The sequence below is a fragment of the Lethenteron reissneri genome, chromosome 26 (assembly GCF_015708825.2).
Source record: "Lethenteron reissneri isolate LAM-NWPU_2019-01 chromosome 26, ASM1570882v1, whole genome shotgun sequence".
NCBI classification, from domain to species: Eukaryota; Metazoa; Chordata; class Hyperoartia; order Petromyzontiformes; family Petromyzontidae; genus Lethenteron; species Lethenteron reissneri.
In genome coordinates, this window is record NC_083804.1 from 17,586,651 (window position 1) to 17,603,254 (window position 16,604).

General features: G+C 41.5%; 1 protein-coding gene across 1 annotated transcript; it reads left to right on the forward strand.

Moving 5' to 3' along the window:
* The first annotated feature begins 7,013 nt into the window (after nt 1-7,013).
* Nucleotides 7,014-13,729, forward strand: RPS7 (ribosomal protein S7). Its single transcript, XM_061560308.1, has 8 exons — nt 7,014-7,087; nt 8,057-8,142; nt 8,573-8,644; nt 10,079-10,222; nt 10,676-10,740; nt 12,922-13,072; nt 13,302-13,383; nt 13,641-13,729. Exons 2-7 carry the CDS (start codon nt 8,068-8,070, stop codon nt 13,377-13,379), a joined length of 585 nt encoding a protein of 194 aa, XP_061416292.1. The 5' UTR covers nt 7,014-7,087; nt 8,057-8,067; the 3' UTR covers nt 13,380-13,383; nt 13,641-13,729.
* The last annotated feature ends 2,875 nt before the right edge of the window (nt 13,730-16,604 follow it).

Here is a 16,604-nt window from a genome sequence, read left to right on the forward strand (position 1 = left end):
ATGATTCAACGATAATCTCCTTTAGCATTCAAGAAGTAAGCATTCAAGAAATGACTTGGTGGTGATGCTGCTGCGATGGAAGTGGCGCACAAGCACAAATAATAATAATTTTAAAAAATGATTGTCAATAACACTGTGCCTTGAAAGTAAAAATGTATTAAAGGCAACGTTTTGGGCAATAGTTCTTTTTCATTGCATAACACGCCTTCAGCAGGTCAGTCCTTGCGAGGTCAGTCCTCAGTGCGAGATTTCCAAATGGATTCTTCGACCCATAACATGACACCGCTAACGCAATCTAAATAGCGCTTTGTTAAGTAATACATATACAGGGTTACTTACTACCTTATGAAAACATAAGAATAGGTTTTACCCTTTCTGGCAATACAACAGGTGTCAAGATGCTCAAACACCAAATACTGATGATACATTGTGCCAAGAATCCAGTCTGCATTAACCACACGTACTTCTGCTGAACATGCAAACACACATGCTTTGACAATACTGTATGTGCAGTCTAACTGATTGGCCTACACCATACGAGTGAACTCATTCCCGCTCAAGTTGGAGGAACCCTTCATGGGATGTTCCGTGATGTGGTCGAGGAGAACGTTGATAACGCTACGTGACCTCAGCACTTGAACGGACATTGAGCTGCGAGGCACATTTATGGCGCACATGCGGGCACGTGGTAAATGCTGTAACTGATACAATATAAACACAACGCTAATGTTTTATATATGTAAAATACATACACCGCTGTATTTGTATGCACGTACGTATGTATGTTGAACTTCGTTCGCACCGTACGTAGCCAAGCGTGTTCATCGGAGGTGTGGGACGACGACAACAAATTGCAACATATTTTCTAATTTGCTTAGGGGGGCACACAACTCAAGAATAATAATTCATCTATAAGGTATTCAAGGCGCTGCACATGTCACAACAAACACAGCGCTCGACAAGGGGAAGGAAAGAGGTTATCGGAGGTAATTTAGAGAACCGAAAGCAAGATAGTGCGTTTTGAGGCGGGGGTTAAACCAAACTACTGCCATCATTTTCGTAGAAGTGACACGGCGTGGGAGGCTCTCATCCAGCAGGGGAACATTGTCCATAAAAATCTATTCTCTGTTTTTTTTTTTACTGTAGATACAAAGTGTGCAATCGTCACTACCTGCAGTTGAATTTAGAAGTTGTAAAAAAAAAAAAACATGGATACATGGTTGCATAATTATGTAAATGATTACATTCTGTTCTAAACTATGCAACATTCAACGACAAAAACGTTTGGGAGTGGAATTTGTATCACCTATTGTGTGCGTACAGTGTGGCTCCTGTTGTTTATTTTTTTGTGGGTCAAGGGCTATTGGCTTTGTCCACTCATTGTTCACTCATTGTTCACACGATTATCGCATTCTTTACCACAACAGGCAGGAATTCTTGGAGAAATAACCATTCGCTATATTCCACCTCTACGTTTGAAGGTCGTTTTCACAATTTTTCCTTGTGTATATGGTTGTCAGAAGCAGACATTGCAGCAATTAACATTGTTGACTATTGTACTAATAAGTTAAATAAATTACGAAAACAGTCTACATTTGTTTATCTCTGTATCACTGCTGCCTGTCAGTAGGTCAAATTTATTCAAATTGATTTTAATGACGATCCAAAGAGAATAAGACCACAATGAAATTCTGCAGGATTTGCATTTTTTTTGCATAACACACAGGCTGAGTGTTTTTCCATGTTTTTGTGAATGTTTTTTGACTTGTTGTTCTGTGATGACGGGTTTTCCTCGACAATTATAGATTTCACTAGTATTGTTGAACCACTGGTTCGCGTGAGAAAGTCAACCACAGCAGTATGGACCCTGGGTCCACTTCTCACCGATGCCAAGGGTGCCTTGATACCTCACGTGGATCTAGTTCGGCCAAGGCCTTCGTTGTCTTCGCGTGCTGCAGTTTGTGACCATGCTCCATTAGGCCAGTGTTCTTCATTGTAAGGCCCGCAGGCCGATGGCGGCCCCTGATGTGCGGCCTCTGACAATACACAACACGTGATAACACCCCCATCATCTTGCTGTCAAACCCAATGGTTTCAAATATGTGGCGGCCCTCACACTGATGTCTTATCAGCGAAAGTGGCCCCTACTCTGAGAATGAGTGAAGAACACGGCATTAGGCCGTGACGATTCATCTCCTCGTGGGATCCAGTTGACGGCGGTTCACCACGAGTCAATTTGCCTTCATCACTGTTTACGAGCTCGGACAGTTGCCTCCTAAATAAGCATCTTGAGACTCAGCAAGGCTTTCCTGTAAAAATAAATTACAATATTGTCATCTCCCAATCTCCCTGGCATGCACTCGGGAAAAATATATCAAAACCCCACATAATTGCAAACAACGCGCGGATAATTGGAGTTGAGTAGAAAGTTACTCCAATTATCCACATATATTTCCCATAGATAAGTGGAGTATATTCGCGGATCTATGTATGTATGTTGAGTTGTTGACCTTCTTTCGCCCCGTACATAGGCAACCGTGCTCATCGGGGGTGCGGGAGAAGGACAACAAACTAAGCACAAAATCAGTTGACTGCCAGATTTGTGACGCTAGTTGTAATTACTGGAGAAACGTCGTACTCAGATTGTAAATGTTGTGGCTTTTCTCTCCCATACACCGGTGTGCTGTACTAGTAACGAATTGTCACGTTTTGTTTACGTGACAAACCTTACTAAATTGGCTGTGTCGGGTGGTGGCGCGTTTAACGACACATTTATATATATACGCGATCTAACCCAACAAAAAAAACTGTATTATGGATGACACTGGTAGCGAAAGCCTACGTGTTCAACACAATTATATAATAGGCGACATTTCGGGAAATGGCCCTTCTTCATAGCACACGGGAATTCAATCACCCTGGGAGGGAGTTGAGTGGTGACCTGCCTGCTCTTGAGTCGCGTGCTGCTGCTGAGCCCTAGTGGGCCCTCTACTGGGCAGCTGTGCTCCCGTTGGGGCTGTCTTCCTCCTATGACGACTCATGGGCCTTATGTTCATGTGGAGCGGTGTTTCTCATAACTCTTTTGGCTCGCGGACCACTCAGCCGATTCAAAACATTTCCGCGGACCACCCAGTTCCGCCACCCCTGGTGACAAAACGCATTCACTTATCTCGGATCTAAATACTAGGACAGCAATACAAAGTGATTCATTTTACCGTAACATACACTTTTTTTTCACTCGGTCATAAGGTTTCTTTTTAGGGGTGGCATTTAGATCTTAGGGTTATGGTAGTTTAATCAGGGTTAATTTACCCAACTTCATTTTAAAATCAAATATCATGAGTAACTGGGTGACATTTTATCAAACACGTGAGTCATTGGTGAATAATCACGTATAAATCTGCCTACATTAAATAACTACGATAACATTTTAATCCATATGGCATCCTTGAAACATAGAAAGAACCTTTCTAAACTCATTGATCGTAAACAACGTGGTTTCCAAGAGTAACCGGGTAGCGTGAACAAACTAGTTCATGCATGCAGAGTGTATGTTGATTTCTATTTGCTTGCAGTTACTAGATAGTTGGGATACCTCACAAAAATGGACAATTAGTAAAAAATATTTACGTTAATTATTCATACCTTTATTTCTCAATAACCATCATGGGTCAGGCAAGGTTGAAACTAAATTCAAAAAGGGATACGATAGCCAAAAAAGGTTGATAATCGCTGAAGTTGAGCAACAATTGTAATTATACACTAAAGTGGTTGAGTCAGATGATTGTTTCAGGAGTAGCGAAGTGGTGCATCGCTGCTGTCACGATGCCTCCTTTGTATTTATGAATCAGGTGTTGAGTCGTTATATGTTCATTAGTTGTGTGCTGGGTGGTGACCACAGTTGCTGCACACTCACCAGAGAGTTTTTTAATTTTCATCATCAAGTATCCGCATCTACTGCTGCTGCCATGGTTTGTGTGGATAGCGATTTAGGGATTGTGGCCCATGAGCTTCAGGGTATCACGACGAGGCGTTTTGTCTGTGACCTCTTGTGAACTCCATTCAGCTTCCCAATCTGCAGCATCGACATCAGGATTGAAGTTGCATTGTTAGAGGGTTAAGAGGACATTCCGTGACTCCGAACTGCTTTTTGTGTTTAGTTTGGTGTCCTTCCCCCGCACCTCCGATTAGCATGGTTGGTTACGTACGGCGCTTTAAAGAAGTTCAACATACATACACATTCTAGATTTGAAGCTTTCGTGACTGCAATGATTCATACTCTTAGTTCTTTCGGTAAAGTCACGTAGGTAAAAAATGAAATTAAAATAAAACAATAAAAATCACGACGTTTCGGAGGCAACACAAGTCTCCGTCATCAGGTGGGACTGTCACAGCCAGATTAGCTGCATCAAGTGAGGGATTCAAGATGTAAGCTCTTAAGTACCAGTTAAGGGAGGAGGGGGGGGAGGGGCTGATCAGAATGTGGTAGCCAGAGGGACGGGGTATGCGTGGTCGAGGTCAAGGACGTGTTTGTGCTCAAGTCACTGTGGATATACATAATAGAAAAGGAAAGAAAATGCACATGTTTATAGCAATGTTGGCTGACAATAAAGATAGTACTGTTAAACGTTAGGGACGTTAACACTCGGTAAAGTAAAATAGTGCCTGTCAGATAAGATGGTCCAACAATGTGTAATTAAATCTTTTTTGCATGGTTGATAACATCTTTCCAATGATGACTAAGTTTGTACCCATCATCACGGTTGAAATTATGTCCGTGTTTGTATATCTGAATGGCTTCGTAGTACAAACCTTTGATGGTAGCCAGAGGGTTTGCAGAGCACCTTAGTCTCGGAGAAAACAATATCATGACTTTACCGAAAGAACCAAGAGTATACATACACATGGTGGATAGGGAGATTCGCTGGGCTGCGTGAACACTGCTCGTCCTACACGCGTCCTCTGCTGGTGGCCTGTGGTGCTGCGGTGTCTGCATTGGCCAGCCTGGGGTTTGATCTTCCAGGAATCTTCCCTTGATTGTTCAAGGGAAGATCCCTGGCTTTGATCTCCCACGAAGCTTATGGTCCACCCCGAACCGCATTTGCACAAACCATGGCACAAATTAAAAATGTAAAACTTATAATATATATTCTTATGTTTTTTCGGTAAAGTCACGTAGGTAAAAACATTATTTTATTTTAGTTTTTAATGTTTTTACCTACGTGACTTGACCGAAAAAACCTAAGAATATGAATCATTGCAGTCACGAAAGCTTCAAATCTAGAATTATAATAAATAATCATCCAGAACAAACCATACAGCAAACCGTACGTCTCAAAAACCTCTAGGGTACTTCCCGACAAGGGTAGAAAACTGAAATTTGGTACATAGTTAGTGTGGGGCCCGACGTCCACAACCACCGCCCGTTCTGGCTCCTGCCAGGCTCCAGCGCTGGGGCCCTCTCTCGTGCTGCTGGCTTTGGAGCCACACGGAGTGAGAATACCACACGTTCGTGCCAACTACGTCAGCTGTCGCTAACGCAGTGGGCACGAACGCGTTCACTCTCCCCCACGCAGTCGCTCCACACAGAACTCAGAGACACCACGACGATGCTCTGTGCTAACCTTTGTTCTCGGCGCAAGCCAAGATGTGGAAGAATAACATAAAATAAATGACGACATTTCGATTGCAACACAAGCAACCATCATCAGGTGGGAAAACCACAGCAAGAATTTATTTTGCCCACTTCAGCAAAACATTTTATTTTGCCCACTTCAGCAAAAAAAATATTGCTGTGGTTTTCCCACCTGATGATGGTTGCTTGTGTTGCAATCAAAACGTCGTCATTTATTTTGTGACTTTACCGAAACAACCAAAGAGTATGTTGTCAACGGGTTTTAATTTTTTTTTTGCGAAAAAATTCACATTTTTTTGAAGTTGTTAGTGTCTGATCGTAGATGAAAATTAAAAAAAAAATATATCAGATGATTAGACCTCCTTTGCCAGTACCAATCAGTTTCAAGGACAATGCATATATTATCAGTGTTTTTTTATTTGCATTATGACTGCAAGTATCGTGGTTAATGCAGACATGAATCCTTGTAAAAATTTCCAATTTTGTTGCCAGAAAAAAAGGGAAAACCCCATATTATAATCATATACAGTATATCAGATTAATTATTCTATTTATTGAAAATGTTTGCCTGGCGAAGACAGGCTTCGTGAACTAGAATTAATTTCTTCTGAAATGTTGACTGATGGGACAATTTTAGGTCTTTAACCAAAAATGCGTGCAATGTTGATGTTTGCGTTGTACAGAGGCCCCACGGTTTAGATGACATTCTCTTGCCAATAACCTTTGGCAACTCAAGCGATGTTTCTAGATTTCAAGCTTTCGTGACTGCAAGGATTCATACTCTTAGTTTTTTGGTAAAGTCACGTAGGTAAAAAAATGAAATTAAAATTAATAAATGATTATTTTATTTTTTATTAGCTTTAATTTAATGTTTTTACCTACGTGACTTTACCGAAAAAAACTAAGAGTATCAAGCGATGTTTGCTTAACAAGCCCGACCCTGCTGATGAAACCCAGAAGGTCGAAACTGGTCCAGAGCTTTGCTTGCTGAAACAAATGTTGCTGGGTTAAATGTGTCCGGAAAGCCAACAAGTTGATGGACTAAACATACGATTTATATATAGTGAGACAGAGCATGGAGTATTGTCTTAAAGTGCATTTCCTCATAATTCTGCACAGAAACCCGTAATTATTGTTTGTCTGTAAACTAATAATCAACTCAATAAAAATCAGAAACAACACTCTGATAGCACGCAAACACAGTAAACAAGCGTTTGGTGCGTTCAAAACATGTGCAGGCGTTGCATTTACTTAAACTGAGCGCAATAGCGTGTAATAACCATTCAATTTAAAATAACGCAGCGATAACCCGCGTTTCGTAAAACGCCTTTCGTGTCAGTCTCGGACACCAGGCGGCTTGCCGTAGTCTCCCGCCCGACTTTATATATAAGGCGAGATCTCGCGAGACTTCTCTCCTTTCTCCCCGCGGCCTCTGCTCACGGCCTCCGCGAGGTGAGGCGATGGTGGCACTGAGAATCCGCGTCTCGTAGCCCCTAAGACGACGCGAATGGACAAATACGAGCGCGGGGCTAAGCTCGCGGGGCCTCGTTTGACCGGATCGTCGGTAAAACGGACGCGGATGGCGGAGTTTGACGAGAGATGTTTGATGGATTGCGGGTGGGCGGGCGGGCGGCCAGGGAGGTGCTTGGTTGCTCGAGCGCCATGGCGGGAGTAAGCGATTCGCAACACTGCGGGCGATTGTAGCGAACGCCGGGTAGAAATCTCGAGTGTTGTAGTGTCTGTGTGTTCGTCTGTGTGTACACGGGAGTGTACGTACGTGTGTGTCGATGGCTGTGAAAGTACAGTGTGGGTGCGTGCATACGTGCGTGTTTGCGAATTAAAGTGGTATATGAGCCACGTGTGTGTAACTGAAAGTAACTTGCCATGCACCTAGCCTGGCACGACACGGCTCTGCGGTGATGTCACTTAGTGGAGTATGTCGGCTCTGATGCGAGTGCATACTGTACGTCTACTGTATGTGAGTTCGTATGGAAGCGAGTACAGTAGATACGTGTTAGCGTGTGTGTGTGTGTTCTGAGTTGGTGCATTGTTTAAAAAGCCGCTTTGTAGCTTAATGGGCCTTAGCCCGAATACACGGTTGGCTACGTACAGTGCGAAAGAATTTCAACGTTACATACTGTAATTTTGTTGTGTGGGGATATGAGTGTAAGTTAGTACAACACATGCATTTGTGAGTCGGTGACGGTTGTTATCTGAACTTATCCCGTACCTCCCTTCGGCCTTCTCAGGCGAGCGTGAATTAAACCCCCAAACATTTGAAAGGTGGCAAGTTTCTGGTTCGACCCCCATCCCGTGTGCCGTGACCATCCCTTACATTAGATACAGTCCTCCATCGCGTCTGCTGCTTGTGATCCGATTGGGCTAATTGTGGCTCTTTTTTTATGTGTCTTTTGCGTACAGGAGCTCCCATCATGTACAGCACGAGTGCAAAGATCGTGAAGCCGAATGGCGAAAAGCCGGATGAGTTCGAATCCGGAATTTCGCAGGTGAGGTGTCTTTAAGTGCAAGCATGAGGAGCTTCAGTAAAACGTGCTGTGTGCAACCTATTTTTATTCCACTGCTGGATGAAGGCTTTTGCACGTCATGCTGGTCATGGGGTTTATTTTGTCATACTTCCTCACTGCTCATTGCGGGTTGATGAATACAGGAAGCATATAATTAGGATCCTAAAAGTACAGTACAACAATTGAGTTTGCTGCTCTGAACTCTGCTGCTCGCCAAACTTGCAGCTTATTTGACAACCTGTGCATGGTGGTCACCCATCCAAGCACAATCCTGAACCAACTCTACTCAATTTACCGCATTACAGGTGATTTGGTCAAAACTCTAGATATGCTGTGCGATTCTGAAATGTGGTGTGCAGCTCTTCTGTTTGTCGGCTTGTACATGTTAACGTTTGTGGTGGGCCACTTGCAGGCGATTTTGGAGCTGGAGATGAACTCGGACCTGAAAGCGCAGCTCCGGGAGCTCTACATCACAGCGGCAAAGGTATCACGTTTATAATTGCATTCTGCGGTGTCCGTTTACATATATGTACTTGTATGTGGAGATTCCACAAATGCCCAATAATACACTTAGAGTTCCTGTCCATTGCGAGGATGTCCCGTGTGTGTTCTTGTCATTGACATGGCAGAGCTGAATCCCTTGGCATAGTCGCATGTTGTGTTCGAAACAAGTGTGCTCCTCTGGTCTTTCCTGGCCCCTGAATTGGAATGTACAATAGCATGGATGTCAATTTCGCATTTACTGGTTAAATCCTAAATTGTAACTGGAGTGGGTGTCTGTGCTGATGTAGACATTTGGCTAGTGAGACGTTGTCTAGTGCACATGTAAGAAGCTTTGGGGGATAGGTGGTGTGTGTTTTATGTCAGTGTAAAGCGTGACAACAGAAAGTGATATGTAAATGTTTTTCATATTGAAGGTTATCATTGTGTGTGAGGTTATGTATTGTATACTTAGGTTTTTTTCATGTAGGTAATATGAATGTACATTCATAATCAACGATTTTTGGGTTTAGATCGCGTTTATTTATAAATGTGTCGTAACCCTCCACCACCCGACACGGCCAATCAGTAAAAAAGTGTCACGTTGACAAAGACAAATAGTTCACTGCTTTAGCCCACCGGTGTGTTGAAGCAACAACATTTACAATTTGAGTACGACGTTTCGCTGGTAATTGCAATCAGCATCATCGGGTGGTGGAGGGTTACGACACATTTATAAATAAACGCGATCTAAACCCAAAAATCGTTGATTATGAATAACATTGGTCGCGAAAGCCTACGTGTTAAAATGAATGTACATGTCTAAATGTATGCAATACACGTGTTACCAGGAAACCACCTAATCTAAAGATTGTTTTTCAGGAGGGTTCTGGATAGGGTTTATCAAAATCTATTGAGTCGCATGTTGGAGGAGACCACGGGGACATCGCTCAAATCTCTGCACAGATAGATTTAGTGATTTTGTGTATGCGACTCCACTTTGTCCACAGGTTTTATTCAGTTGTATTTTCGTAGCAATTTCTCACTTATTATTTTGTGGAGGGGAATGTTATGCTGTAAATGAATATACAGCTGTGACTCAAGGGAAAAGCTGCTGCAGTCTGTAAACAAATAAACATTTTGGCAAATTAAAACATTCAGAATGTTCAGAATTTATTGCTTAATAAATTGAGCGCTTATTATGACGGCATGCCACTAATATCAGTGTGATTGTGTAATTGGTCTTGGAATGGTGTTGAGACCTGGACTTTTGTTGCCAAAGTGACGTTGGTGAGGATTGTGCAAATCCATAAATTTCACATTCCCTGTCTGAACTTGAATTGTTGAAATTTCAAAACTTGTATGGTGTTTTTGTTTTACAGATACATTTTGTCGTGGTAACTCTATTTTAAAACCCAGTGAATTTGTGTTTCAACAGGAAATTGACGTTGGAAGTGGCAGGAAAGCCATCCTTATCTTCGTCCCAGTTCCCCAGCTGAAGGCTTTTCAGAAGATCCAGGTCCGTCTGGTGCGAGAGCTGGAAAAGAAGTTCAGTGGCAAACACGTTGTCTTCATTGCACAGGTAAAATACTTAATCTTGAGATTACTCTGTTCATTAGCCTACATTATATTTTTCTTTAAAATGTAGACGTACGGCATTTTAATAATCTAAATAATTGTCTCCTTTTTTCACATCCATCATGTCCCGCACGGTCTATGGGTGCAGCTATTGGTCCTCAAACTCCATTTTGTTGGGTTTCCTTGGTTAAATGTAAATAAAGGATAGGCGTTGGGTGGTTTAGGGGTTACTGCTGAGGTCCTGGGTTCTGTCCAGTCACCAATTCACGAAAAAACTCATCAAACTGAGAGAACATTGATTTGCTTGCCACGTGACAAACATTCAAGTATAAAGTTGGGCGATGGCAACACTGCAGCTTGAGAGCAACTTGCGAGAAAATTTGTAGTTTTATTTCTTGAGTGAGTACAATGTTTTGATGCAGTGAGTGGCTCAACTTAATTTTCTTGCTTTTCACAGAGGAGGATTCTGCCAAAGCCAACACGCAAAAGCCGCACAAAGAACAAGCAGAAGCGTCCCAGGAGGTAATGAATTTCCTGATCCTTAAATTACGCAAGCCAAATGTTCACATGAAAAAATAAACCACTTTTAATGAAATGGATTTGACTGAACTGACCATGTAAAACCATGTTTAAAAGTTATGTTTTAAAACTATTACATGTATAACCCACTTGTTTGTACTGGTTATAAGGTCATCCCAGCTAAGGGTATTCTGTTCATTGGCTAGACAACCCAGCTTTTTTATACATCACTATACATATTAGGTGAAACTTAATATCGTGCTGAGACCAGTCATTGCATTTTTAACCAGGTGAGAACCTGTTAATTATTGAGACTCCAATGAGATTTGTTTTTGCTCTGATGTAACTCCTAAGGCAACTCAACCTGCACACTGTTTTCATTTATTTCTTTTCCTACTGCTTAAGTGACCACTTTTCACTGCACATCTTACGACACTGCCTGCATTACGTTTGTGTAATTTCTTGTATTCGTTTTATTTGCACGATCTCACCTTCGATTAGCATGGTTGGCTACGTATGGCTCAACAGATTGTATCAACTGACTAGTATTAACACTACCTAAAGGAAACTTTGGCCACAAAAAATTACTCCCTTTTTCAACGGCTGCCGTATACCAGTAGTCGGTACACATTATAGCTGGTACTATGCACAAGACATGAGGGTGGTATAGCAATAACGATTAACCTTAGCAGATAATGTATGGTTACACAATAACAAAACTCAGAAATGCATTTAAATTGCCTGAAGATATGATTATACCTCTTGGGAAAGCCTGATTCATCTAGTTGGTGTTTCTTTCTGCTTATTGCTAATTGCTCAGCTGCTTCCTTTTGAAAATTTCGATTTGAGTAATGTCCTAAACCCCCTCTGGCATGAAGTGAAAATCACAAATGATGGCCAAGAAAGGACTGCTTTGGAGAAAGTGGCAAGTGGATCTTAATTCCACTGGTCACCCTACTTAACGAATCTTAATGTTCTATTTCAATTGCCAACAATTCACGTCAATTTGCGATCAAGATATAATTTTTTCAGCATATATGAATGCAGGCTATTGCCTTTTTTCACATGGTAGGATTACATTTTCTATGATTAAATTATAAGATTAATTGGTTGCTTGTATCAACATTTTTACAGTCAAAAATATGAAATGGTTGAGATTGTATCGACGGTGCTATAATCAGATTGAAACCCTACCATTTTAATGTCTTCTCTTTTACCTGCTTCTCCCACTTGCTGATCCTGCTGCTAACCTACAAGCCCCGCAATATTTACAGGATCTGTGATCATCTTTATACACTAGCGAGTCACTGGGATCTTTGGGTCGCCTTCTAAGTACTCTTGAGGTGAAGGCTGATTTCCTGGGGTGATCGGGCATTTTCCAGTGCAGCTGCCAGGCTTTGGAATGCTTTGCCTCTGCTAATAAGACAGTCAGAATCGTTTGCTATATTTTAAGTCTTGGAAACTCACCTTTTAAAACTGGCCCTTACCCTCTAGTTCTGCCATTTACCATGGTTCTATTTATTCCCTGCTTTCCATACATGGTTCATTGGGACCTACCTTTATAAAATGTAAATTATTCTTATTTTTATTTCTTGAAGGTTTTATCTTGCTGATGCTATTGTTAGGGTATAATTTCCAGAGCTTGGAAGTCAATACTATTTTAAATCTATGCAGGTCATAAAAAATACTCTTTACCTGTCCCAAAATATTTAAATCGTCTTTTCAGTACCTTGTTCCTAACTCTCACCCATTAACAAATCACTGATAATGCACCTACAATCATCTCGCCGAGTTTTCCTTCCCCCACGACTGGGTTCCCTGGATTTGAAACTGCTCTCCATAGACTGCCCTTGCCTTGATTGCAGCATGCTGTTCTTAAACTCCTTGACCAATCTGACTGTGAGAAATGACAGATCAGGAATTTATCTCTCAGTTCACCTGTATATTAGCTAAAATTTACACAGGTTTATTTTAAAACCTTGTCATACTTACATTTATATTACATCTGAACCTCCACTGCCCACCTGCATTATTTTATTCCCTTGATCTCTACATTCAGCGGCAACATGCCTCTTACCTGAGATTCTCCACTGTGATGCCTTCCTGCGTATTGTCATTCCTGTTCATTCTTTCTCCCAGTTGAGAAGCCAGTCATGAAACACTTGTTATTTTCCTGTTTTTCAGCCGCACACTGACTGCCGTGCATGATGCCATTCTGGAGGACCTGGTGTTCCCAAGTGAGATTGTGGGAAAGCGAATTCGCGTGAAGATGGATGCCAGCCGACTTATTAAGGTCCATCTGGACAAATCTCAGCAAAACAATGTGGAACACAAGGTGAGGTGTTAACCAAGTGATTTTTTTGTAAGTTTAATGGACTGAACTTAACCAATTATAAACTTGTAACAGGATGCCCCGAAATAGAAATCTTTCATTTGGATCTTCAAATTTAATAAGATACTTCTTAAACTGTAGTTATAGTGAGTGCATGTGCTGAGTGAACGCTTTAAGCATAGCTGTACATTGATGTACATTTCGGGATCATCTAATAGATTTGCTTGTACAGGTTGAAACGTTCTCTGCTGTGTACAAGAAACTCACGGGCAAAGATGTCAACTTCGAGTTCCCCGAGATGCAGCTGTAGAAGGGTGAGTTTGCCAAAATACCATACTCTGCAACAATGTTTTAATGTACTGGAAATTAATAAACATGCAGTGTGTACATAATTGTTATAATGTACTGATGTTAAGTATCTATTCAAATTATAATACTATTGCACAACATTTTAATTGAATATGTAATATAAACAATGTTTCACTAGGTCATGTTTAGTATTTAACGACAGGTTGCATTTAAAATTTTCTGATTTGAAAATAATCTTATTTTTTCCCCCCCACCACTTTAGGTTAACACCATTGTTCCAAAACATTGCAGCAAGATGTCCGAGTTTCCTAATGTCAGCTGCTCAACACTTCAATAAATGTTGAAAGTGGATTTTTCTTAGTTTTGTGTTTTTTGTCATTGGGAGCAAACTTGAGCATTTGTAGGCCCACGCAAAACTTTATTGTGAAAATGTAAACTACACTTGCAGTAATTCCAATAAACGGTACATACACCTGAAGGCAGGTTGTGGCTTTTGTGGAATAAACTTTTAATATCATTAGCGTTGCTCATACTAGTTTCCTTCGAGTGAAGACCATGTTGGACTATGCAGTGTGGCAGTAATGGTTGTATGCATATGAATAAGGTCTTTTCCTGTGCATGGTGGTAGGATCCTGAGATTAGGCATCTCAACAACTGAAGATGCATATCCAGCGAATGACAAATCTTATCAATGATGGGGTGGAGTGACGTTATAGTCTGCATGACAGTCGAAAGAAGTGGAGCATGTATATGTAAAACCTTTCAATTACACATACCCTCGTGAAATGACATTGGATATAGCCAGAAGCACGATTCACTTATACCCCCACATGAAAAGTCGATGTAACCATGCATAGATGTAAAATTTCAATTTAAAGCTTTCGTGACTGCAAGGATTCATCTTCTTGGTTCTTTCGGTAAAGTCGCATAGAAGGGAAGTAATAAAATAAAAATAAAATTATTATTAAATAAAACAATAAAATTATTTTATTATGTTTTATTTTTTTATTACTTCCCTTCTACGTGACTTTACCAAAAGAACCAAGAAGAACAAGCATAGATGTGTGTGGGAGTATATGGCAAGTGCCAAGGCTTAATTTTCTGAGCTTGTGAATTACATGTCTAGTTGGAAGGCAATGGTTTTTGAGCCTTGTGCTTGCAGCTGTCAACTGCATTGGACGTCACACCAGTCTTAGACTTAACAGGAAGATGCACCGCTGCATGGATGTCTCCACGTGGAGCGGCGCTCCGAGGTTCTGGGGTGGTTTTTCGTAATAACCCCGACTTGCATCGAGGATGCGTTCCTGAACGTTGCGACATTTTAAAGCAAATGTCTGCACGCCATGACCTGCAACGGGGAGGGTATGGTGAAGCTGTGTTGAAGCACGCATATTTATCCTAGACATACCCACCTTACATAATTTATTTTAAAATTAACTAATACTGTCAACACTCGTGTACATCGGTCAACTTTAACACGTGTAGCGACAGTACAGAGTGGTACTGTACACGGGGTGCTGTTTTATGGCACCAGTGTGTGTACTGCATTAAGGGGCTCCCGAGAGGGCAGAGTCTGGGTGTCACCGAGGTTGGGTCTGGACATGACCGCCTGCGTGAACCCGTGAGAGCGCGTGACCGGACGAGGGGGCACGGGGACCCCCAGTAGTGGGTGAGAGGGCCACGTGCTAGGGACCGAGAGCCTCCACGAAGGATCTAGAAAGGGGGGAGCTGGGCTGTTCGACCCGGGAAAGAAACCGCTACCTTAGATATTTGGTCTTCGCGCACGAGGATCAGGCAGCGTGTTAGCTGTCCTGGTCCCATCATATAATGATCCTAATGCGCAACTTTAGATAAATATAGACAACACGTTCTACTTAATTAAATATACTTTTTAATAAATGTTTTCTAAACCATCAGTGTGCAGCGCCACATTAAATATGCACTACAATGACAATAGTTTAAAGCGATTTGAAGCATATATTTTTTTTGGGGGGGGGGCAAAGATTTGTGACGTCATATTTGAGGGGGGTCTGACTGACGGGGGGGGATCAAAAATCGTCCAAAATCGCGTGACGTCATTTATGGACGGCCCCTTAGGTGGTTAGGAGCGGTGGCCACCACCCTATGTAGTTAACCCGAGGTGTACATAGTTAACCCGAAATGTACATGTGGCCGAAACGTCGTGAGAATTATTTTATGTTTTATTTTTATTATTTGATTACTTCCCTTCTACGTGACTTTACCGAAAGAACCAAGAAGATGTACATGTTACGTTAGCTGGTCCGAGTGGTGTTAGTAAATAATCGTGTTGCTTCCCACGACTCAGTGTGCGCCTGTTTAGAACCCGCTACACATGGTACAACAATAAGATCCAGAAAACTGAAAGATCCCAAAAATACTGTGTTCAAATATACCAGCGGTGGGGAACCTATGGCTCGCGAGCCATATATGGCTCTTCCGGTGACGGCATATGGCTCCCAGACAATTTTGAGTTGAAAAAAATAAATAATAAAAGAATAAAAATAAAATCGGTTTGCAACTGATTTTAAAATACTTGTGATATTGCTTAATAATACTGTGTCATTTTAAAGTAAACAGAAATTCGTTTTGAAGATAAAATCTCTCGGGTCACGGGTCCCGTGACCAGAAGTCGCATTAAAAGTAAGACATTTAATTTATTATACGTTAAAAATACTACATGGCTCTCAATGAAATATATTTAGAAATATTTGGCTTTTATGGCTCTCCCAGTCAAAAAGGTTCCCGGCCCCTGAAATATACTCTCCAATCAATTTCTTTATGCAGGATAGGTCGAGGCGACAAATACGAGAAAGGACTGACGCGGTCAGCGACTTCGGTGTGGGTTGAGGCGATGCAAATCAGGGAGTGATTATGAATTAGATCGGGGTATGACCACTCAGTGGTCCACACAAGAGAGGAGCTGGGCCAGTCCATCCCCATGATGCCAGACTGTCTCAAGGGTATAACACAAGTTCAGTGATTTGTTGTACGTCCATCAAAAGTTAATTAAATCATAAATCAAATTAATATATTAATCACATTACTCCACGTTAAAGCCATATAAATTGAATTTCGATTTAAAGCTTTCGTGAATGCAGGGATTCATATTCTTGGCTCTTTCGGTAAAGTCACGTAGAAGGGAAATAATAGAATAGAAATAAAACAATATAATTCTCACGACGTTTCGGCCACAACACAAGCAGCA

Excerpts from the sequence above, each read along its gene's own strand:
- RPS7 (XM_061560308.1), top strand. The coding sequence starts at position 8,068 with ATGTACAGCACGAGTGCAAAGATCGTGAAGCCGAATGGCGAAAAGCCG. Across the intron at positions 8,143-8,572 it reads TCGAATCCGGAATTTCGCAG|GCGATTTTGGAGCTGGAGAT; the intron begins GTGAGGTGTCTT and ends GGCCACTTGCAG. Across the intron at positions 10,741-12,921 it reads AAGCAGAAGCGTCCCAGGAG|CCGCACACTGACTGCCGTGC; the intron begins GTAATGAATTTC and ends CCTGTTTTTCAG.